We start from the raw sequence: 23,589 nt of genomic DNA, 5'->3' as shown, positions 1-23,589 counted from the left end.
AAATTCTTGTTTTCAAGATGAATTGGACTGGAATTCTGTATTGGCAAAAACACAGAGAGATATACAAAAATAACTTTAAAATAATGTGAAAAAAGAATTCCCTCTTTCCAAAAACTGATACGAAGCAAGGAATTTCCATGCTTTCATATTATAGGCTATGGGAAATTTATTCAAAGTATGTTTTTTTTCTATTCAATTTTAGTCACTTAATAATAATAATTAATAATAATAATTCATTAGATTTGTATGCTGCCCCTCTCCGAAGACTCGGGGCGGCTCACAATAATAATCAAAACAATGTTACAGTGGAACAAATCTAATATTAAAAGAAAAAAATACATATAAAACCCTATCATTTAAAACCAAACAACCCATACATACCAAACATAAAGTATAAAAGCCTGGGGAAGGTGTCTCAGTTCCCCCATGCCTGGCAATATAGGTGGGTCTTGAGTAGCTTACGAAAGACAAGGAGGGTGGGGGCAGTTCTAATCTCCGGGGGAAGTTGATTCCAGAGGGCCGGGGCCGCCACAGAGAAGACTCTTCCCCTGTGGCCAGCCAAACGACATTGTTTAGTTGATGGGACCCGGAGAAGGCCAACTCTGTGGGACCTTATCGGTCGCTGGGATTTGTGCAGTAGCAAGCGGTTCCGGAGGTACTCTGGTCCAGTGCCATGTAGGGCTTTAAAGGTCATAACCAACACTTTGAATTGTGACCGGAAACTGATCGGCAACCAGTGCAGGCCACGAAGTGTTGTAGAAATGTGGGCGAATCTGGCAAGCCCCACGATGGCTCTCGCAGCTGCATTCTGCACAATCTGAAGTTTCCAAACACTTTTCAAAGGTAGCCCCATGTAGGGAGCATTGCAGTAATCGAACCTCGAGGTAATGAGGGCATGAGCTACTGTGAGCAATGACTCCCTGTCCAAATAGGGCCACAACTGGTGCACCAGGCGAACCTGAGCAAATGCCCTCCTCGCCACAGCCGAAAGATAGTATTCCAATGTTAGCTGTGGATCGAGGAGGATGCCCAAGTTGCGAACCGTCTCTGAGTGGGTCAATAATCCCCCCCCCCAAGGTAATGGACGGACAGATGGAATTGTCCTCGGGAGGCAAAACCCACAGCCACTCCGTCTTGTCTGGGTTGAGTTTGAGCTTGTTGACACCCATCCAGACCCCAACAACCTCCAGACACTGGCACATCACTTCCACTGCTTCGTTGACTTAAACAACCTGAATAAAATAAATTTGTCTATGGAATGCAAATTGTAAACTTAACAGGAATCAGGCTTGTTTTTAAATTTATCAGATTTAAAACTAAAAGAGGGCTAATATGACCAGACTTTGCTTCCATACTGAGAACTCACCTAATAATTTCTACTTCTCCAAAATTAGTGAAAAAATTATTACAGCTTTAAACAAAGGCTGTCAAAAGACAGAAATAATTAAAGAAGTGTTTAGTTGTATATTATTATTTTTTCTTAATTAGCTGTTCTCTATTCTTAGGCTCTGGCAAAATAATGATAACATAACATTTTAGGAAATATATGCAGCCCAAGAACCCAATGCTAGAGGCCAAAATAGAGAAAGCCTCCACAGCTATCATATATTTGCCTTTGGTGCTTAGATAGGATGAAACATAAAAGATCCACACACTGCAAAACATCAGCATATTTTGACTGCCTGCCTGCCTAATGACTAATGATCCAAATCTCATAAGAAGGCAGTCTCCTGGAGATAATGTATATTAGATCAATGCAATCTAATTTCAGCTAAAAAAAAAAAGCAAACAGCATTTTTAATTTTCATCGTAGTAATTGGCATAATTTCTCATAATAGCAAACACATGAAAAAACTATAAATTTAGGAGAAAGATGGATTCTTATTTGTTTACACAGGACACCAATTTATTTGAAATGTTTTGCTTCCAGAAAAACCTTTCAAATTTATAGGCTGCTTTTCTCCTAGCAGATTCAGGGCGGCTTGCAACAATAAAATAATTAGAAATTTTAAAAAACCCAATAATAGAATGAAAACATATAAAAACTGAAACCCAATATAACAGCATATAGACATCACACATTTATACTACTAGTCGGAGTGAATGACTATTGCTCAATGGCCCCAGGTCTGCTGGATAAGTGTGTTTTCAATGCCTTTCAGAAGCCGGGGAGAGTGGGGGCAGTACGAATCTCTGGGGGGAGTTGGTTCCAGAGATTGGGACCACAACAGAGAAGGCTCTTCACCATGGTCCTGCCAGTTGGCATTGTTTGACTGACGGGACCCATCTTAACCCAGTGTCCAACAATCAACCGCCAGTCAGCAATTGATTATTTTTTTTAAAAAGTCCCTGGACGGTCCTCCAGTTTCTGTCCTAGAGTAAAAATGTCACTATTTTTCTCATTCACCAATGAACCGAGAAAGTCACAGTCAAAGGTATGTACCGATCTATCTTTGATAATGCCATTTACTTCAGATAAGAAATAATTCCTTGCCTAAACAAATTGCTGAAAACCAGGAACTTAACTGGAGTACATTGTAAAGGACTGACATTTTAGGAAGATATAGCAACAAATGTGATTTTTAAGATGTTTTTTTTTAAAAATAAAATAAAATAAATTTACAAACTTTGTAAAATTCTGTTTTCATATTTTCCTTATGGGGTACTGAATGTAGATTAATGAGGGAAAATGAATTTCAAGAATTGTAGAATTAGGCTTAGCATTAAAAAATGATAAAGGGGTCTGAATACTTTCTGAATATACTGTATATATTCTAAGATGGAATATTTCTGATTTTAACAATGTTCCATTCATTCTTCACCTCACAAAAATATTCATAAGGCGTAAATATTTATTTTATTTGTATTTATTGTAATTTGTCAAACAGAAAAAAAAAACAAGAATAAAATAAGAATCCAATGACAGGCATGATAGGCACATTATATTTATGCCTTCTTTATGGACTTCTTACATATGAAGGCATAAATATAAATTATTGAAAATAACCATAGTTTCAAAATAGTCAAGAAAAAGAAATATTGAAAATATGAGTTTTTGTGTTATTTACTATTATTATTTTCTCTTAATCAGTTGTTCTCTGTTGTTCAGGTTTGGCCTAATAATTATTATATAACATTTTGGGAAATATATGCAACCCAGCAACCCAATGCTAGAGGCCAAAATAGAGAAAACCTCCACAGCTATCACATATTTGCCTTTGGTGCTTACATAAGATGGAACAAAAGAGAGCCATACACTGCAAAAGATCAGCATGCTGAATGTGAGACATTTGGCTTCATTGAAACTGCTGGGAAGATTCCTGGAGAAAAATGCTACAGTGAAACTGGCAACTGCCAGTAAGCCCATATAGCCCAAGACACAGTAGAACATAATATCTGAGCCTTCGTTGCACTGCAGAATGATTGTCTCAACTTCTGAATTGGTGTCAACATCAGGGAAAGGAGGAAATGTTAATAGCCACACCGTGCAGATGCCTGTTTGAATCAGGGAACCAGAAAGAACAATGGAGGTGGCCAATCCTCTTCCCATCCAGTTCCTCAGCCTGGATCCTGGCTTGGTGGCCATGAAAGCCAGAACTACAGTGATAGTTTTTGCCAACACAGAAGACACAGCCACTGAGAAAATGATGCCAAAACTAATTTGTCGGAGAAGACATATAATCTTTCCAGGTGCAATGAGAAACTGCAATGAGCAAAGGAAGCAGAGGAAGAGGGAGATGAGTAGAACATAGCTGAGATTTCTGTTATTGGCTTTGACAATGGGAGTATGGTGATATTTCAAAAATGTTGCCAGAACCACAACTGTGCAGGCAGAAAAGATAAGTGCCAGAATCACTAGAGTTATTCCCACTGGTTCCTCCAAGGATAAGAATGAAATTCTCTTGGGAAGACATGAATCTTGGTTCTTATTTGTATATTGACCATCTGGACATTTGGAACAGTCATCCATGTCTGGAATTTAAATATATATTACATGTAAGCATACATTCATTTGTGTATATATATTGAAAATTCTGCTTGTGTTTTGTGATTATTCTATAAATATAATTATGACATATTCAATTGTCTTTCTTAACAACAAAAATGGCACTGACATTATTCATCTGACTTACCAGTCATATTTTGAGGCAATTATCTCCAAAGGATTGTACTTAATATTTCTACTGTTATTACTGCCTCTTATCTATTGTATGTATTGGCGATATATTTGTCTGGTTACACAATTGTATCTTAACTTTATGGGAAACAACCTGCTACAATATATTTTTAACAGTATTAACTCAGCCTTTCACCCTTCCAAGGTGGGTAAAATAAGAATCCAGATTGTTGGAACCAATAGGCTGACTTTGTAAACTGCTTAGACAGGGCTGTATAGCACTGTCAAATTTTGTAAGTGCTTACTGATTATTATGGTGAATAAAAATAATATAAACATAAACATAATAGAAATGTGCTTTTTTAATTTTTGAAAAAGTTTTATTTACAATTATAATACAGAAAGGAAAGAAAAAAAACACAAAACACATTACATCAAAAACACATAATAAAATATAGGTGAGTACAAAATCAGTCTATGTATTCTTCCGAAATTGTGTAAATTTTCTTTAGCCCAGTTATAGTTATTATCAAAAATCAATTTAATCTCTTTTAGATAACACAGAAAAATAGAAGCAAAACATATAACATGGAAAACATATAATAGTCTAATTTAATAATTCATAACTTTATCTTATTTGCTCTATTAGGCTTTCATCAGATATAATTTTTTACATATTTGAGTGTTCACGGTGTATTTAACAAGATTTTTTTTCTATTATCTAACCAATGGTAGAGTAAATTCCAACAATCATAAAACTGTGATTCTTCTTTGCCTTTGATTTCAAGGGTCAATTTAGACATTTCTGCGCTTTGAGTTATTTTTTCTAATACTAACTCTTCTCGTGGGATTTCTTCTTTTTTCCACATTTGGGCAAAAGCTAGTCTTGCCGCAGTAGTGATATGAATAATCAGATAAATGTAATTTTGATTAAACTGTTGATGAATAATCTCTAATAAGGAGCATTGTGGAGTTTTCTAGATTTATCTCTAATATTTCATCAATCCACATCCCAATTTTTTTCCAGAAAATCTGGGCTTTTTCACATTGCCACCATATGTGGTAGTATGATCCGTATTCTTTTTTACACTTCCAGCAAAGGGGTGATAATTTTTTGTTAATTTTTGCTAGTTTAATTGGCGTGATGTGCCATCTGTAAAACATTTTGATTAGATTTTCTTTATAGGACGTTGCCAAAGTTAATCTGTAGTTCCTACTCCATAGCAGTTGCCAAGTATTTAATCTTTTTAGTTATTTGTAAATTTAATTTTTGGCGAGAGTTGTTTTTTGCATATTATTCATATTTTTTACTATCCTTTTCATTTTGGTTTTGTTTTTTCTGGATCAACCTCACGTTGAGTCTGTTTCTGGTCATATATGACAAGGAACAAAAATATTTTTTTAAAGGACTTAACTTTGGTCTTTTTGAAAACTTTTTTCACTGGAAAGCTAGTTTGAACATTTCTGAACATAATGATATGAAAATTGAACTGAAACAAAATATTTTTATTTTGATCAAAAGACCGCCCCCTATTTTTTGAGCATTTTGTGTCAATTTATATTTTTTAAGCTACAAATCTCTAAGAAATTTCCTCCAAAAGTTTTGATATACTAAATTGAACATTCCTGATCATAAGAAAAATAGAAATGAACTGAAACAAATGATGCTTATTTGTTTATTTTGGTCACAAAAGGGCTACCCCCCTCGGCCTTGCTGTGTGCCATTATTTTCACTTTTTATATAGATTTGGCTAGAAATATTGGGAATATCCTTTTGAAAAGCAAGCACATGATAGCAAACAACTAATTTTATGAAAGAAATCTATTTTACTAAAAACAAGTATTTAATTTTTATATAAATTGAAACAATTGAACACAGCAAGGGGGACATTATGTGCAAAATAAACAAATAAGCATCAATGTTTTCAGTTCAATTTTCATTTCATTATGTTCAGAAATGTTCAAACTGGTAATTCAATACCAAAGTTATTGAAAATATTTGGAATTAGGGGCCTAGAAAAATTTATAAAGTGACATGCTTGAAAAAATGGGGGGGGTGGCCCTTTTATGAGCAAAATAAACAAATAAGCATCATTTCTTTCAGTTCAATTTTCATATCATTATGTTCAGAAATGTTCAAACTAGTAATTCCACACCAAATTTAGTAAAATTGTACATTGTTTGCAGGCAAAACTATCTATAAATTGAAATAAAAATCACAAAAAAGGAAGGCGGGCTTTTAGGAGCAAAATAAACCAATAAGCATTATTTTTTAATTTCAATTTTAATTTCATTGTGTGCAGAAATGCGCAACCTAGTTTCCAAGGGAAAGAAGTTTTCAAATTGACCAAATATAAGCACTTAAAATAAAAAAAATTCGGTGCGAGTCACACAGACTTGTAAACAGTACAAGTATATAGTGGTTTTGAACAGAGCAGCAGGGTTAATCACTCTGATAATTGTTTATTTCTTAAAGCAGAGGGATAGTTAAATGTTTAACTCTTTGCATTAAGTCTTCCTTTCAAGTGGTAACATAATGCCTCTTACCCTTCTGGCTTGATATTTTCTCTTTCGGACATGGGTGACAATCATAACAGCAAAACGGCTTCGCTTCCTGCTTTCTTTTGTAATTACCTGGGGAGCAACTCTCAGTACACACTGAAATAGGTAGTGTCTACCCAATAAGTAAAATGGGAAGGGAAATATTACTGTTCACTCTGGTGTTTGAAAAGAAGATTTTAAAAATCATGATCGCTTAATATTAATTATTTAATTAATTAATTAATTAATTAATTAATTAATTCATTCATTCATATGCAATGCATCTCATTGGTAAAGTGACTATGTGGCTTGCAAATAGTAAAAGACAAATATAAAATCAGTTAAAATTTTAAAAAGTACATGAACACCAAAACCAAGGCAGGAGAGAAGTTTGTCTTGTCCCCATCAACTATCTCTTGTAGTGAGCACTTTACTTAGAACCCCAGAACAACAGCAGAACCAAGTTCTGATATTCATCAAAAATAACCACAACAATACAAGAGCACACAACAGATTTAAACTTAATATTAACCGCTCCAAACTTGACTGTAAAAAATATGACTTCAGTAACTGAGTTGTCAAAGCGTGGAACTCATTACCGGACTCCATAGTGTTATCCCCAAACCCCCAACAATTTACCCTTAGATTATCTATGGTTGACCTATCCAGATTCCTAAGAGGTCAGTAAGGGGCGAGTACAAGTGCACTAGAGTGCCTTCAGTCCCCTGTCCTATTGCTCTTCTATATTTCCTATACCTTTCTTCTATTCCTATATCTCTTCTTCTATTCTTTCAATGATATGTTCTATTACTATATCTTCTTTTCTATTCTTTCTTAGATATATTTTACTATGAGTATCTCCTCTACAACCTTCATCGTGTATTTTTCTATGTGTGTTATGGGATATTATGGGATACATCCTTGGGTAAGGATGATATAATTTTCCATAAGTGCATCAGGAGAATTAGCTTATGTCAGAGATCTGAGATAGCTCAGTTATCATTTGAGTTAGATGACTTGGCTTCGCAGAAAATGAGTCATCAGTATGTGTCTCTTGAATGAATAGTCATCTTGTAATTTGTGGTCCATGTTTTTTCCCATTCTATTAAATTAATCGTATAGCTGAAATTCTGGATCCAGGCAATCATACACCCTTTAACTTGCTCTTCAAAATTGTCATACATTAGTAAATATTTGTATAATTTAGAAATCATTTTTTATGTTGGGCCGAAAAAGATTGAATCTATTGCATTATTTTTTTGAAATCCAAATTTGTTCATTATATTTTGAATTGATTTGTAGATACGTTAGCCAATCTAAATTTATCCCTATGTTTTGTAATTGATGTTTTAATAAAAGAACGTTGTTATTATCTAGTAGATGTTGGTATGTTAGTAATTTGGTGGGGGAGAAAAGATGAGGGTAGATAATTAGTTCATTCAGTGATAACCATTTCAGTACTGAATTGTAGTGATTTCTCTTTATAAGGTGCCAAATTGTTATTAGGGTTTTTCGTAGGTAGTGGTGTTTGAAGTATTTAGGTATTTTTTTGGAGTCCATCACTAAGAATGAATGCCATCTGGATTGAAGGTCAAAGCCTTCAATGGTTAGCAATCTTCTGTTTTTAAGAGTCACCCAGTCTCTTAACATACTTAAGATCTCTGCTTGATAGTATAAATAAAAATTTGGAAGTCCAAGGCCACCTCTAATTCTATGAATTCTAATTCATATGGCCCTTTCAACTCTTCTTCATATGAAAATCATCTTCCAGAAAATCAGGTAAGTCCATTCCATGGAGATATCTAATGGTCCTGCACCATGCCTGTTCTCAAATTGAGAATGGATCTGAGAGACTTTATCCATCAGGTGTAATGGTCCTGTGAATGATCATACAAATCCTCCTTCCCTCACAAAGATCTCTTGATGAGGGTGGGGTTCATTCTCTGACCTTATGGATTTGTTTTATGAATATTTCATTACCATGCTTGGTAACATCTGCAGCATAGTTGAGGGGATGTCTGGATTTTTCTGCGTATAATTGCTTTGTGTGGTCAGTAGGTCTTTTGATGGATCAGATGTGGATGTGTCAAGAGAGGGTCTTGTGATGGGTCTTAAAAATAAATGCTGGTTGGGTGGGTTTTAAAAAAAACCCACCCAACCAGCATTTATTTATTTGTTTGTTTGTTTGTTTGTTTATCTATCTATCTATCTATCTATCTATCTATCTATCTATCTATCTATCTATCTATCTATCTATCTATCTATCTGCCGCCCCTCCCAATAATGAACATCTGACATAACCTCCCCATTACAAAACCTATTACAAAGTCATCACTTGACACACTAACATCTGACCCATCTGACCATTAAAGTTTACTGTTTTTCATGCATCTAAGGTTTATATTGCCTTTAATTCTTTGCAGTTATAGACATATCAACTGAAAGAATCAGACTTTTATCTTCTTTCTCATTGTGGTCATGCAATGTCCTCCTTGATAAAAATGGGTGATTTACTAATGATCACAGTTGCAACTGAAAGGGTAAATCAGTGCAGTAATTTTATGACTTAACGACAAAATTGCTGGCTCCAATTATGGATGGTAAGAAAGTATTATCCCAGACATCCAAACAAAATCATCTACATTCAGAACTTACTTGGTTGAATGTACTGGGCCAAGTGATGGTTTCCTCATGAATGCTGAATATTTGATCTTCAGTAGCCCAGGGATCCAGCTTCCCAACTTTCACTCGATGCAATGACTGATTGGGGAATGTGACCCAGTTCTCAATATCCAGTCCTGTAACCAGTTTTCCTTCTTCATCAAAGGAAATTTCATCCCCAGCACTGTTGTTAAATACAATTCTTTTCAAAAAGAAATGAAGCTGAATATAGAAACAATTGTACATATTTGTGACAGATCAAAACAACGAGGGGGATTATGTGTAATGTTCTGGTGGTCCACCAGATATATTTGCTTACGTGGCATTATTGATAAAAAATATATTTTACTATAGTCTACCACAGAGTTGGTATTCAGCAGGTTATGACCACTTCTGAATATTTTGAGTGGTTAAGATAATTGATAAATGCCACCTCTGACTGGCCCACCCTTATCTATTCTCTGCCTCCTGAGTCCAAGCTGATCAGGATGAAATCTCCATTCCCACCCCACTCCAGGGGAAGGATATTGTAAAATCTCCAATTATTTTGCAGGAATCTTCCCCTGGAGTGAGGTGAGAATGGATATTTTATATTAGCATTCCCTTGCCACACCATGGAGCCACAGCCACCAAGCCACACCATGCCCACAAAGCCATGCCCACAGACCTGGTAGCAAAAAAACTTTGAATCTCATCACTGGAGTACAACTATTTAATAATAAAAGAAATCTAACACCCATATCCCATCTTACTGCAGTAAATCTAGGAGAATTTAATTCTTAGAAGTATACCTAATTTGGTAGGCAGATGTTATTTATCATATAAAAATGGTAAAGTTTGTACTATTATTTTGTAAGCGCTAAGTAGAAATTCTCCCCAGCTATATACAAATGAGAGATGATTCAGATACAAAATTCTAAATCTACAAATAATATATTAGACACAATTATTGCAGCTATAATTGTAATTTGCTGCATTCCATATTTGGATGTTTGGAAAAAAAAATCTAACCAGTCGCTTGGTGGCAACAGAGATACACGGAAAAGGCTTTTTGCTGCTATCTAGTGGTTGACTGAATTTTTATAACCCTAAAAGAAAAACAGCACCAAGTATTTTAGTGATATGTTAGAATTATGAATGAGGTTGAATCCTTGGAACTGACTGTTTGAAATTACTTCCCTTTTCTTGCATTTAAGCAGGTGTTGATACTTTTTCTTCAGCAAATACTTAAAATTGGTAAGTGGTGGCAAAAGGTGTTTTTGATGTTAACAAATATCTAGTGCAAGCCTGTCAAATGCATGGTTTACCTGAAGGGCAAAAATGTCATGATACATCATGTGATGATGCCATGAGAATGTGAGTTTGACACCATTGATCTAGTGACACAATAGAACTGTGCAATAGTTCTAAATAGTTCTGAAACTACATTATTATTATTATGGGATAAATCCTTGGGTAAGGATGATATAATTTTCCATGAGTGCATCAGGAGAATTAGCTTATGTCAGAGATCTGAGATAGCTCAGTTATCATTTGATTTAGATGACTTGGCTTCGCAGAAAATGAGTCATCAGTATGTGTCTCTTGAATGAACCATTTTATTGGATTGAGGGTGATTGATGTCATATTACTAGAACCTTTACAAAAGGAAGGTCTCTAAAGATTATTACATAGTTAGTAGCCAGGAACACTTTTGCAATTATTGATTTCTGATTTTTGACAATAGATAAGTAGGGATTATTTGGCCTCAGGGCTGGAAGGAGATATTTGTGCCATGCCTAGAGGATTATGGTCATTAGGATTCAGACCCCCATTAAGAATTTAAGAACTTAAGTTACCAATTCATCCCACCTGCTTCTAATCTGGAATTTCTGCCTCATTAGGAGCATTAAAGCTTTTATTATCAAAAGGGCATAGTAGTTAGATTGGGTTAACATAATACAGCTTGAATGAGGAGAGGGACATAGATATGACTTATAAAATATTTATTTATTTATTTTAATTATTTTGTCAAGTACGTATTGGTGGTATGCAAAGATATAATAATATTTATATACATGATACTAGTAAAAGAGAATCATTAGGACAGGGGACAGACAGCACTCTGGTGCACTTATGCACGTCCCTTACTGACTTCTTAGGAATTGGGAGAGGTCAACAGTGGATAGTCTAAGGGTAAAGTTTTGGGGGTTAGGTCATGATACTACAGAGTCTGGTAGTGAGTTCCATGAATCAACTACTTGATTACTAGAGTTGTATTTCCTGCAGTCGAGTTTAGAGTGGTATACTTTAAGTTTGTATATGTTATGTGCTTGAATGCTGTTGTGATGAAAGCTGATGTAGTTGTTGACAGGAAGGAAATTGTAGCAGATGATTTTATGGGCTATGCTTAGATCATGTTTAAGGCGACATAGTTCTAAGCTTTCTAAACCTAGGATTGTAAGTCTAGTTGCATAGGGTATTATGTTGCGAGTACAGGAATGGAAGGCTCTTCTAATAAAGTATCTCTGGACATTTTGTAGAGTGTTTATGTCCAAAATGCAGTGTGGTTTCCAGACAGATGAGCTGTATTCAAGGATTGGTCTGGTGAAAGTTTTGTATGCTGTAGTTAGTAGTGCGAGATTACTGGACCAGAAGCTATGTAGGGTTAGGTTAACAACTCTTGAAGCCTTTTTGGTGATGTTGTTGCAGTGGGCTTTGGCACTTAGGTCATTTGATATCAGTATTCTAAGGTCTTTTACAGAGTGAGGGTTATCTACAAGGTCTTGTTTATTCAGCTCCTATTTGGTGTAGAGATTCTTTTTGCTAATGTGTAGGACAGAAAAAAAAATTGATTGAGATTTGGTGTTGCCAGATGTTTGACCATTCAGACACAAATAGTGGAGAACAGAACTCCAGATCACTTTTTTCTCTTCAGTGCTGGTAATATCTCAACTATATATTAATGTAATCCAAGTATCAGGTTTTTTTAAAAAAAATTATCAGCAACACATTTTCCTCACCAACCTGATTTTATGGTTAGAAGGGTGACTTTTTGCTGGTTACTTAAGTTTCAAGCAGTTGACATCCATACCAGGACCTATAAGGGTAATTTTTGCAAGAGTGGTAGCTTTCCATTAATTTATGGGTGGAATTGTAATTGTGTCTCTAAGTGATGGAGAGTAGGGTACCATGGTGTTATTTGCACTGAAAGGATGGAAGTGAAATGGATCAAATATTGGAATAACATTTATTAGGTGAGTGATGGTGAAGAAGCAGACCTGGAAAATTGGTTTCCATAAGAAAATAAAAAGACAATTTTGATATGCTAAGGGTTTCTTCATATCCACTAGCAATATTTTCTTAGCTAACTGTTTTTGACAGAAGCTATTTTAGGGTATATCTGAAGAATAAAGATCTAAGGAGAAAATTGCTCAGGAATGGACTTAAAGAAGAAGAGAGGTGGGAAAGACAGGAGCAAAGTACTCTGAGTTTAGCAATTTTCCCAAGAATTTAAAAAAAAACCTAAAGAAAGAACATAAGAAAGTTCCTAACTTTCTATTCACATAATGTCACTTCTAATTTAAAATTCATGTCCCATTTCCCTCATTATTTAACACTTGAGAAAATTACCTGCCATGGCTGTACATCCTGAAGATTAGGTTTCCTATCTCTCAACATTCTCCTATATAGTTGTTGAGCCATCTGCATGGAATGTAAAGCATATGCCACAGCATAAACTGAATTATATATACTGTAACTGGGACTGGTCATCCTCATTTCAAAAAAGATCCAGGAAGGCTCTCCAATTTCTCCTTCCCAGTGCAGATACCCTCAGTTTCCTGATTCACAAATGGGTCTGGATATACACAGCCAAATGCATGCTCCCATACATCTTTAATGAAACCATCTTGATGAGAGAGTAAAACATGGTTTCTTCTCTGAAGAAAATGTTGGAATCCTTCAACCTCATTTGAGTAAGCTGCAAAGGTCAGTGCACCATGGAGAACTTGTATGTCCCAGCTTTTCTGATAAAAGTATGATGCAATACCAATTTGGGAAGCCATAATCCATACTGTACCCTTTGGCTTTATAGAAACAATTTCCATTTCAGGTAGATATAACAACCATCTTAAATGTACAACATATTTATCACTGATGATCACAACATTAGCTTTGCTGCTAGTAAAAAGATGAAATGTCTTCACAAACCATTTCAGGCCAGCTTCCAAATTACTGATATAAATTGTCCCGAGCTTCTCTAAGAAAGCAATACAGATCCCATGGAGAGAAAACCATGAAAATATCAATTGTTCAAATTTTCCTCCAACTTCTCCTTTCACAAGAATCCCAACCCAGGTCCACCTGAAATGGACAAGTAGATGAAGAATTCCCCTAAAAATTAAGTCTTCACCTGGAACCATGTGATAAAAGAAGGGGATATCAGTTTTACCATTTATACTTGGAGGGGGGCCATATAGGAACTGTAGGAACAAAAAATAGACAGAAAACTTGTTAACAAAACTGATGTGCATCTTCTGCAATTGTTCAGGATATGTTTCAGGATATGCTTTCACACTATTTATGTGTATGAAATATTTCGAGAGTAACTTTGCAGTAAATGATTGTTGAGTTCCCTGTCATCTGCCCAACTGAATGATTCTCTGTATCCTTTTTCTATTGAACTTGCAGATTATTTCTAATTCTTTAACAATAAAAATAAGACCCAGGTTCAAGTCAATGTCAGGAAATGGTGATCATGGATAGATGAAGTTTAGTCTTAGCTAAAGGATCCCACTGTGTAACTTTGGGCACTTCATGGTCTTTCACACTTGTAGTTAGAGAGAAATATGGGAGAAACACTATGTGTAACTCCATGAACATCTGAATGCATCTGAATCTAACAACATAAATAAACACAATCCAGAAACCTTAAATCTTTTTTTTTCTTCATCACAATAGCAAATTCCCTGAGAGGGAAACCAAAGCTCCCATGCAGCAGGGAATGTTTAATTATTATTAATTTTTGAAATTGACCTTTCATATCAAATTCTGAAATTAAATTAACTTTGCTTTCTGCTTTGATAAATAAATTTTCTTAAATATACTTCATAGTTAAATGTCTACTAAATTAAATATATCTGAATGTCTTGCAATCAATTCATCTGAAAATATTAAGCAATGTATGGATAACTTATTATTAATGATTCTTACCTGGGGAACCTTGTAAATGCCTAAAATGTCTTCAATAGTAAAAGAATATTCAGGTTCTAGAGTTCCAACAACAGATATGAGTTTATTCAGGTTGCCACATTTGTAGTTGGGAATTAATTGTTTCTGACTGGAAAAAAGTTCCATTGTGGCATGATATGAGTACTCTCCACCATAACTATCATATATTCTGAAGCCCAAGGTGCTATTAGGTAAGAGCTGAAGGTCTTTATTGATCTTCTTCACAGCAAATATCAAGCTCAAAATATGCTGATAAAACTTTATCAAAACTCTGCAATGGCAATTTGATGCTGTATCAAATAAAGTCATGTGTCTTAAAAGGGCAGTTAAATTGAATTCCATAAGAATAATGTTAACTGATTAATTAGTTACCATTCATTATATGATACTGAGCAAAAAGAAACATTGTTGATGTTGCCTTTGGTTTCTTTTACCTTTTCTTAGGAGAGTATCTAGGTCCTGTTCCAGAATCTACAAAAATTATTATTCTTTTAGCAGCAACACATTATTAGGTAAAAAATAGGTTGTAGCTCATTTTATATATGTATATATGTGTGTGTGTGTGTGTGTGTGTAGATTTTCTGAGTTTGGGTTTTACCCCGTGTAATATTTTGAGTGTCTATGTGATGTTTTGCGCGCGCGCGCGTGTGTGTGTGTGTGTGTGTGTGTGTGTATGGGTAGAAATAAACAAATATATGGGTATATATATATATATATATATATACATACATACATACATACATACATACATACATACATACATACATATATATATACATACAGAACCAGTCTGAAGAGGATGAGTGGGACCTCATTGAAATGTCACCAGGAATCTCTGAAACTTACATGGGAAAAACCCCGAATATGCCAAGACCTTCATACACACACACATATACATATAAATACATACATACATGCACATACATATACATATACACACACACACTAAGTAATTTAATAAGCACTTTAAAATGAAAACATATATGGGTTGAAAAGTATTACTTCATTTATTTTTTAAAATGTATATGCAACATTGGGATTAACTATAACTCATAGAATAGGCATATAAAATAATTTCAAGTATATTGGTATAATAATAAAAAGAAAATAATAGTACAGTAGTAATAATAACAAAAGGAAGATTAACTTGGCACAACTTACATTCTGAAGCAATGCTTCTAACACCATCAAACATCTGTCTATCACAGTCCTTGGGAATGATTTAATAGGTGTACAAAAATGCTAAATCCAGTCTGAGCAACTGATTGACTATACAACAACAACAACAATAATGATAATAGTGTCTTACAATGGTTCACCCACAGTAGAATGCTTGGGAGCCTCCTCAAAGTGTTCTACAACTCTACTTATGAAGATGAATGAAGTAATACCACCAATGATGAGGTCACCTGCCTGAAAATATTTGTGAACAATTGGGATAGTGGTTTGAATTCTGCATGTTATAGTTTGAGGTTTGCAAGACATATGTCTCAATAATAGGAAAAGAATCAATATCACCATGGCCTAGTTTACAAGCTTTCTATCATTTCATGTACTGCTTAAGAACTTCCAAGAATAAACCAAAAATAAATTTGTCTATTCCTCACATAATTTCCATTAGGTTCTGAATTTATAATAAAAATCATTCTGTGACATCATTCCAATAATGATCTTACCTGTCCCCAAACTCTAAATACATGTTTTTCAAAACATATGAAATAATTAAACTGTTTATCTTTGAAGACCTTTTGAAGGAATAAGGTCAATAATAATCTTTTTGATAATTATAAGGGAAGAAGATGAAGAAAAGTACAGCCTTGAAATTGCCATTATGCTATAGAATTAAGCATTTATTTATTTATTAGATTTGTATGCCGCCCCTCTCCGTAGACTATGCTTCTATGCATATGCTTCTCTATTCTGAACATAGTATTAGTAATTCCATCAATTAATCAAACTACAGGATTCGGACATGACAATAGTCCTAAAATATTGCACAATATGTGAGATGAAAAGTGAGGGACATAAATGACCATAAATGAATGTGTGATCATCTAAAGCCAGGCCCAACCTGTATCTTTTGCATTCATTAAAAAATACTTTTATATCTTGATTTTTAAAAAATAAAAATAAAATAAAGGATGGAAGAAAAGAAACATTAATCAAAACAAAATAGAAAAATGGTAACAGTACAAATAAGGTAATAAAGAAAGGAGTACAATTTGTATAACGGTGCATAGTAAATACAAAATAAAATTACATTTAGTTTATTTTAGTAATTTAAAGCTTTCTCATTACATACGTAGGGTTGATTCTTAATAGATTAATCAATTGTATCAATTTCATCTCTGAATGAATCTTACACAGTCAGTAATCTTACTTTCCTATTTTTTAATTCAGTTTTGGTTAAGTTTTGGTTCAGGAGAGGAAAGGAAAGGGAAAGAGGAAGGAGGGATGGAAAACAGAAAAAGAGAGAAAAGTGAAGGTGAAAGAAGTATAAGAAAGAAAGGAAAAGAAGAAAAGAATGAAACAGTATAGAAAGAGAGAAAAAAGAGAAAGTAAAATAGAAGAAAGATAGGACGGAGACAGCGAAAGGCTGGTATATCGTTTTCACACAACGTTGAGTCCGCATTTATCGTTGGTACATTATTCCCTTTGTTGATGGATTCAATTTGTTGGTTTTGGGTTATGAGTGTAAATTCTTCCAGTGTTACATATGGGTTGTATCTTATACCTTATATTGATTGAAGTGTTTTTTTTAAAGATTTATCAATTGTTAATGCATTATTTTGTTGGGTTATTTTCTTTTTGGATTATTTGAGCAATTTTTCCCCCTTAGCCATTCATACCATTTGCCCCAGACTTGGTAAAAGACCGTGTCATCTCGATTTTGTAGTTCCATGGTCACTGGAGTTTTTGGAGTTCCAGGTCAGTTTAGACATCTCTAAACTGACCATGGAACTACAAAAACTCCAGTGATTTATGGAGAGATTTGGGGCTAGATAGGAAGCTTTTGGAGGAGCGATTTTTTGAGAGATTTGGGACTAGATAGAAAGCTTTGGGGGGAGCAATTTTTGGAGAGATTTGGGGCTAGATAGGAAGCTTTTGGGGGAGCAATTTTTGGAGAGATTTGGGGCTAGATAGGAAGCTTTGGGGGGGAGCAATTTTTGGAAAGATTTTGGGCTGGATTTTTGGAGCTCTCCTTGAGCCCCCAGCATCCCCCATTTTCTACTGAGGCTTGACTTCCTGGCTCCAATCCTCCCCCGCAGGGAGGCGGAACCGATTAAGTTGTTCCACCCCAGGCATCTGATGGATCCAGAAGGCTTTCAGAAGGCACTTGGGGTTCTTCCAGATACACTCATCCAGAGTTCGGCAGAGTCTCCGGCTGAGGCCTGGAACAAGGCTGCAGCGGCAGCCCTTGACCGAATTGCGCCACTTTGACCTGTCCGCAGCACTAGACCCCATAGAGCTCCATGGTTCAACGAGGAGCTCTGGGAGTTGAAACGCCAGAAGAGACATCTAGAGAAGCGATGGAGGAAGAATCCGATCGAACACTTGTAAGAACTCATATTAAGACTTACAAAGTGGCACTCAAGGCGGCAAGATGCTCGTATCATGCCGCCTTGATTGTATCAGCGGAATCCCACCTGGCCGCTCTGTTTAGGGTAACCCACTCCCTTCTTAATCAGGGGGGAGTTGGGGAGCCCTTGCAGAGCAGTGCCAAGGATTTTAACACGTTTTTCGCTGATAAAATCGCTCGGATCCGAGCGGACCTCGACTCCAATTGTAAAACAGAGTCGACTGACAACGAGTCAGTCAAGGTGACTGGGGCTAAACGTCTTTGTCTATCTGTCTGGGGGGAGTTTGACTTGGTGACACCTGATGAAGTGGACAAGGCCATTGGAGATGTGAGTTCCGCCACCTGTCTATTGGATCCGTGTCCCTCTTGGTTGGTTTCGGCCAGTCGAGAGGTGATACGGAGCTGGGTCCAAGGGATTGTCAACACCTCCTCGGGGAGGGGGTCCTTTCTGGCTCCTTATAAGGAGGCACGTGTGCACCCCCTCCTCAAGAAGCCTTCCCTGGACCCAGCCGTGCTCAATAACTACCGTCCAGTCTCCAACCTTCCCTTTATGGGGAAGGTTGTTGAGAAGGTGGTGGCGCTTCAACTCCAGTGGTCCTTGGAAGAAGCCGATTACCTAGGTCCTCACCAGTCTGGATTTAGGCCCAGCTACAGCACAGAAACTGCTTTGGTCGCGCTGGTGGATGATCTCTGGTGGGCCCGGGACAGGGGCTTGTCCCCTGTCATGGTGCTTCTTGACCTCTCAGTGGCTTTTGATACCATCGACCATGGTATCCTTCTGCGCCGGCTGGAGGGGTTGGGAGTGGGAGGCACTGTTCTTCAGTGGTCCTCCTCCTACCTCTCTGGTCGGTCGCAGTGGGTGTTAGTGGGGGGTCAGAGGTTGACCTCTAGGTCTCTCCCTTGTGGGGTGCCTCAGGGGTTGGTCTTCTCCCCCCTGCTATTTAATATCTACATGAAACCACTGGGTGAGATCATCCAAGGGCATGGGGTAAGGTATCATCAATATGCCGATGATACCCAGTTATACATCTCCACCCCATGTCCAGTCAAAGAAGCAGTGAAAGTGATGTGCCAGTGCCTGGAGTCTTTTTGGGGCCTAGATGGGTGTCAACAAACTCAAACTCAACCCAGATAAGATGGAGTGGCTGTGGGTCTTGCCTCCCAAGGACAATTCCATCTGTCTGTCCATTACCCTGGGGGGAGAATCATTGACCCCCCTCAGAGAGGGTTTGCAACTCGGGTGTCCTCCTCGATCCACAGCTCACATTAGAGAAACATCTTTCAGCTGTGGCGAGGGGGGCGTTCACCCAGGTTCGCCTGGTGCACCAGTTGCGACCCTATTTGGACCTGGAGTCACTGTTCCCAGTCACTCATGCCCTTATCACCTCAAGGCTTGACTACTGTAATGCTCTCTACATGGGGCTACCTTTGAAAAGTGTTCGGAAACTTCAGATCGTGCAGAATGCAGCTGCGAGAGCAATCATGGGCTTTTCCAAATATGCCCATGTTACACTCCGCAGTCTGTATTGGTTGCCAATCAGTTTTCGGTCACAATTCAAAGTGTTCGTTATGACCTATAAAGCCCTTCATGGCACTGGACCAGATTATCTCCAGGACCGCCTTCTGCTGCACGAATCCCAGCGACCAGTTAGGTCCCACAGAATGGGTCTTCTCCGGGTCCCATCAACTAAACAATGCCACTTGGCAGGACCCAGGGGAAAAGCCTTCTCTGTGGCGGCCCCGGCTCTCTGGAACCAACTCCCCCCAGAGATTAGAAGACATGGAAGACAAACCCACCACACACAAAGAAAATGAAAGAGCTGACTTCCTAGTGAGTTGCACACTGTGCTCGTATACACTCCTACCCTCAAACTTCCAAAACTTCACTTGCAATAAATGTAACATAATCCAATTACTTGAGGAAAAAATAGAAAACCTAGAGAGAATCCTCAAAACCATGCAGCACCAACATCAAAACAAGAAAGACCAACATACTTCCAACACATCCAACACCACAGAAGAGCACATCAGAACCAACCGCCCCGAAGCTGCAAATGACTGGACACACATCACCCAAAGAAGAAAAAAAAAACCAAACCATCCCCAAACTCCCACCAACTCCAACCCACCTCCCTCCAACCCCAGTGCCCACAAGCAACAAATATGAAGTGCTCCTGGCACACGAAGACCAACAACCACCTCATAAGGAACCACCAAAAACCAAGCACTACAATACAATGCCACCAAACACCGTCACAACGAAGGCTAGCCCCCCTCTCCCCAACCCAACCAAAAAGAAAATGAGAGTGGTGGTAATTGGTGACTCAATCCTCAGGGGAACTGAATCTGCCATCTGCAGACCAGACAACCAATCCAGAGAGGTGAGCTACTTCCCTGGAGCCAAAATCTCGAACATAGTGCTAAACCTCACTAAAATCCTAAAACCCACTGATTTCTACCCCCTACTAGTGATCCATGCAGGAACAAATGACACAAGGAAAGACATGAACCAAATCACAAAAGACTACAACCACTTGGGCAATACAGGTCGTCTTCTCCTCTATTCTACCCACAAGAGGACAACATCCTGACAGAGAACGCAAAATCCCACAAATAAACCACTGTCTAAAGAGATGGTGTCGCCAAAACAACTTTGGGTTCCTCGACCACGGTCTACAATACCTTCAAGAAGGGCTCCTAGCAACAGACGGACTACACTTTACCAGAGCTGGAAAGAACCTCCTTGGAAACCGACTAGCCCAACTTATCAGGAGGGCTTTAAACTAGATCTGAGAGGGGTGGGTGACCAAAGTAAGAGACTGAACAATGAACCAAATAAGAAAGAGGTGCAAATTAAGCCCACTAACATTTCAGAGGATAAAAAATGCCCACCCAGAATCAGACACAAACACCTAAAATGCCTGTAAACTAATGCACAAAGCCTGGGGAACAAACAAGACGAGCTAGAAGTACTAATGCATGAGGGCCAATACGATCTAATTGGTAGTACAGAAACATGGTGGGACGAATCACATGACTGGAACACACAGATAAAGGGCTACAATCTCTTCAAGAAAAACAGGTCAAACAAGAAAGGAGGTGGAGTTGCACTATACATAAAAGACCACTACACCGCCACTGAGCTATATCAATCCAAAGAAGACAACCCCCTAGAAATCATATGGGTCAACATAAAAGAAAAAAAGGACATTACAATTGGAGTTTACTACAGGCCTCCAAACCAAACAGATACAATGGACAACCTCTTTACAACCCAACTATCAGCAATATGCAACAAGCACAGCACAATAATAATGTGGGACTTTAACTACCCCTGACATTAACTGGAAAACAAACTTAGCACCAAGTGGAAAGTCTGACAGATTTCTCACCAGCCATGCCGATAACTTTCTAACTCAAAAAGTGGAAACAGCAACCAGAGGGACTGCAATACTAGACATAATTTTAACAAACAGGGAAGAAATGATTGAGGGAATAGAAGGAGAAGGGACGCTAGGTGAGAGTGACCATACCATCCTAAAATTCAACATTGTGCAATCACTAACTACAACACCCAACTCAACTACAGTCCCAGACTTCAGAAAAGCGGACTTTAACAAGCTCAGAGCGAACCTGAAGAATAAACCCTGGAAGAAACTTCTAAAGAGTAAATCCACACAGAATGCCTGGGAAGCCCTAAAAAACACTATCATTGAGGCCCAAAACAATTCAATCCCCATGAAAAAGAAAAGCAGAAAAATGAAACCAGCATGGCTAAACAAGGACCTCGCAGACAACGTAAAAGAAAAAAAAGCCAATACAAAAAATGGAAAGAAGGACTCATAACAAGATGGAATATCAGCAAACAGCCAGAACCTGCAACCAAAACATAAGACATAAGAACAGCAAAAGCTCAACACGAACAACACCTAACAACGAAAATTAACGACAACAAAAAAAGCTTCTTCCACCACATAAACAACAAGAAAAAAATCAAGGAAACAGTCACCATACTAAAAAACAAAGATGGTAACGAAATCACTGACAACAGAGACAAAGCACAGCTGCTCAATACCTACTTTACATCAGTCTTCACACATAAAAGAACCACCAACCAACCAACTTACAACCTAACTGCAAATAACAGCCCTGGAACCGAACTCAACACAGACAAAGCTACCATTTGGGACTACTTGAGGGAGCTTAACGAGTAGAAATCACCGGGAGCTGACGGACTCCACCCCAGTCCTAAAAGAACTGGCAGACATCATAGCTGAACCTCTTCTCCTCATCTATCAAAAATCTTGGGCCACTGGAGACCTACCAGAAGACTGGAAACGAGCAGACGTAGTTCCCATCCACAAAAAAGGGAAAAAGACAGATCCAAGCAACTACAGACCTATTAGCCTGACTTCAATGCCTGGAAAAATACTGGAGAAAATTAAAAAAAACCAGCTTTGCCACTACCTGGAAACAAACAAGATAATATCCAACAGCCAACACGGGTTTGTCAGAAACAAATCATGTCATACCAATCTCATATCCTTTTTCAACACCATAACTAAATAAGTAGACCAGCGCAACACGGTGGACCTCATATACTCTCTCCATTTCTTTTATATCTTGATGCTGATCAATAGCAGTAGCTGATGTCATTTCTTTTCAATATCAGATTTCTCAAGGTTTTGTGATTATCGCTAAGTGTTGTATCTTATGATTACCTAACTCCTCACACTTATGACTATAACCATGTTGCCTGTATTTTTATTATTTATATTGTTCTGTTTGTTTCCTAGGGTTTGTTTATGTTGTGAATGCTCCTTGTACACCTCTGATAATGCCAAGCTGGCAACTTACTGCCAGCCGGATTTGCTGCAGTGCCGGGGAAACGCGGTCCCCAGTGCAGCCGTCATTTCATTGGCTGGGATCTCATGATAAAAGCGTTGTTCGGGGCGTGGCCAGCCAACCCTTTATAAAGGGCTGTGCTGGCTTGGGGCTTCCTTTTCGCCCCGACGATGAGCAGGCAAACACCCGTCTGGTGTTCACTGAAGATTGGAGGCCATTTTGGTTGGCCTCGTGGTGCGGCCATTTAGGGGGGACAAAGAGGAACGGGTCTACAGGCCTTTGCTTCCCTTTAGGGGATCCTTTAGGAGCCGGATTGTCCATCGCTTTTCGGCCTTGTTTTCAGGCCTGGGGGGCTTGGATTCCTGGTACTAGGGATTGTGACCTGCCCTAGTAGGAATGCCAGGTGGCAGTATGTTTATGGGCCGGTAGGCATGTCTCCTTTGGCTCCTGCTGCTCTTGGAAGACCCCCGAGTGATGCGGAGGCCCAGACCGGGCAGGCTTTGTCTCATGCAGTGGCATCTGGAGTGGTCTTCGCGGGACCTTCTTCAGGGACACCTGGTGCCATGGTGTCAGGTGAGTCGGTCATGCAGACTCACTACACACTGCCCCTCCCCTTGCCTGGGCAGGTTTTTGT

General features: G+C 37.9%; 1 protein-coding gene across 1 annotated transcript; it reads right to left on the bottom strand.

The window, feature by feature from the left end:
* Nucleotides 1-3,073: 3,073 nt before the first annotated feature.
* Nucleotides 3,074-23,276, bottom strand: LOC139154097 (vomeronasal type-2 receptor 26-like). Its single transcript, XM_070728527.1, has 6 exons — nt 23,078-23,276; nt 14,513-14,820; nt 12,932-13,003; nt 9,314-9,541; nt 6,665-6,791; nt 3,074-3,972 (listed from the first exon to the last, which is right to left on the bottom strand). The coding sequence occupies exons 1-6, from the start codon at nt 23,274-23,276 to the stop codon at nt 3,074-3,076; spliced, it is 1,833 nt and encodes a 610-aa protein (XP_070584628.1).
* Nucleotides 23,277-23,589: the final 313 nt, after the last annotated feature.

The sequence above is a fragment of the Erythrolamprus reginae genome, chromosome Z (assembly GCF_031021105.1).
Source record: "Erythrolamprus reginae isolate rEryReg1 chromosome Z, rEryReg1.hap1, whole genome shotgun sequence".
In the NCBI taxonomy this organism is placed as follows: domain Eukaryota; kingdom Metazoa; phylum Chordata; class Lepidosauria; order Squamata; family Dipsadidae; genus Erythrolamprus; species Erythrolamprus reginae.
The sequence above is the reverse complement of the archived record's forward strand: the minus strand, read 5'-3'. Positions and strand labels throughout refer to the sequence as shown.

What these genes read in the sequence shown, in the direction of transcription:
- LOC139154097 (XM_070728527.1), bottom strand. Translation starts at nt 23,276, where the DNA reads ATGGACAATCCGGCTCCTAAAGGATCCCCTAAAGGGAAGCAAAGGCCT. An exon ending in GGCCCAGTACATTCAACCAA is followed by an intron (nt 6,792 to 9,313) that starts GTAAGTTCTGAA and finishes CTTATTGGGTAG; the next exon opens with ACACTACCTATTTCAGTGTG. An exon ending in GAAAATATCAAGCCAGAAGG is followed by an intron (nt 3,973 to 6,664) that starts GTAAGAGGCATT and finishes TTTAAATTCCAG; the next exon opens with ACATGGATGACTGTTCCAAA.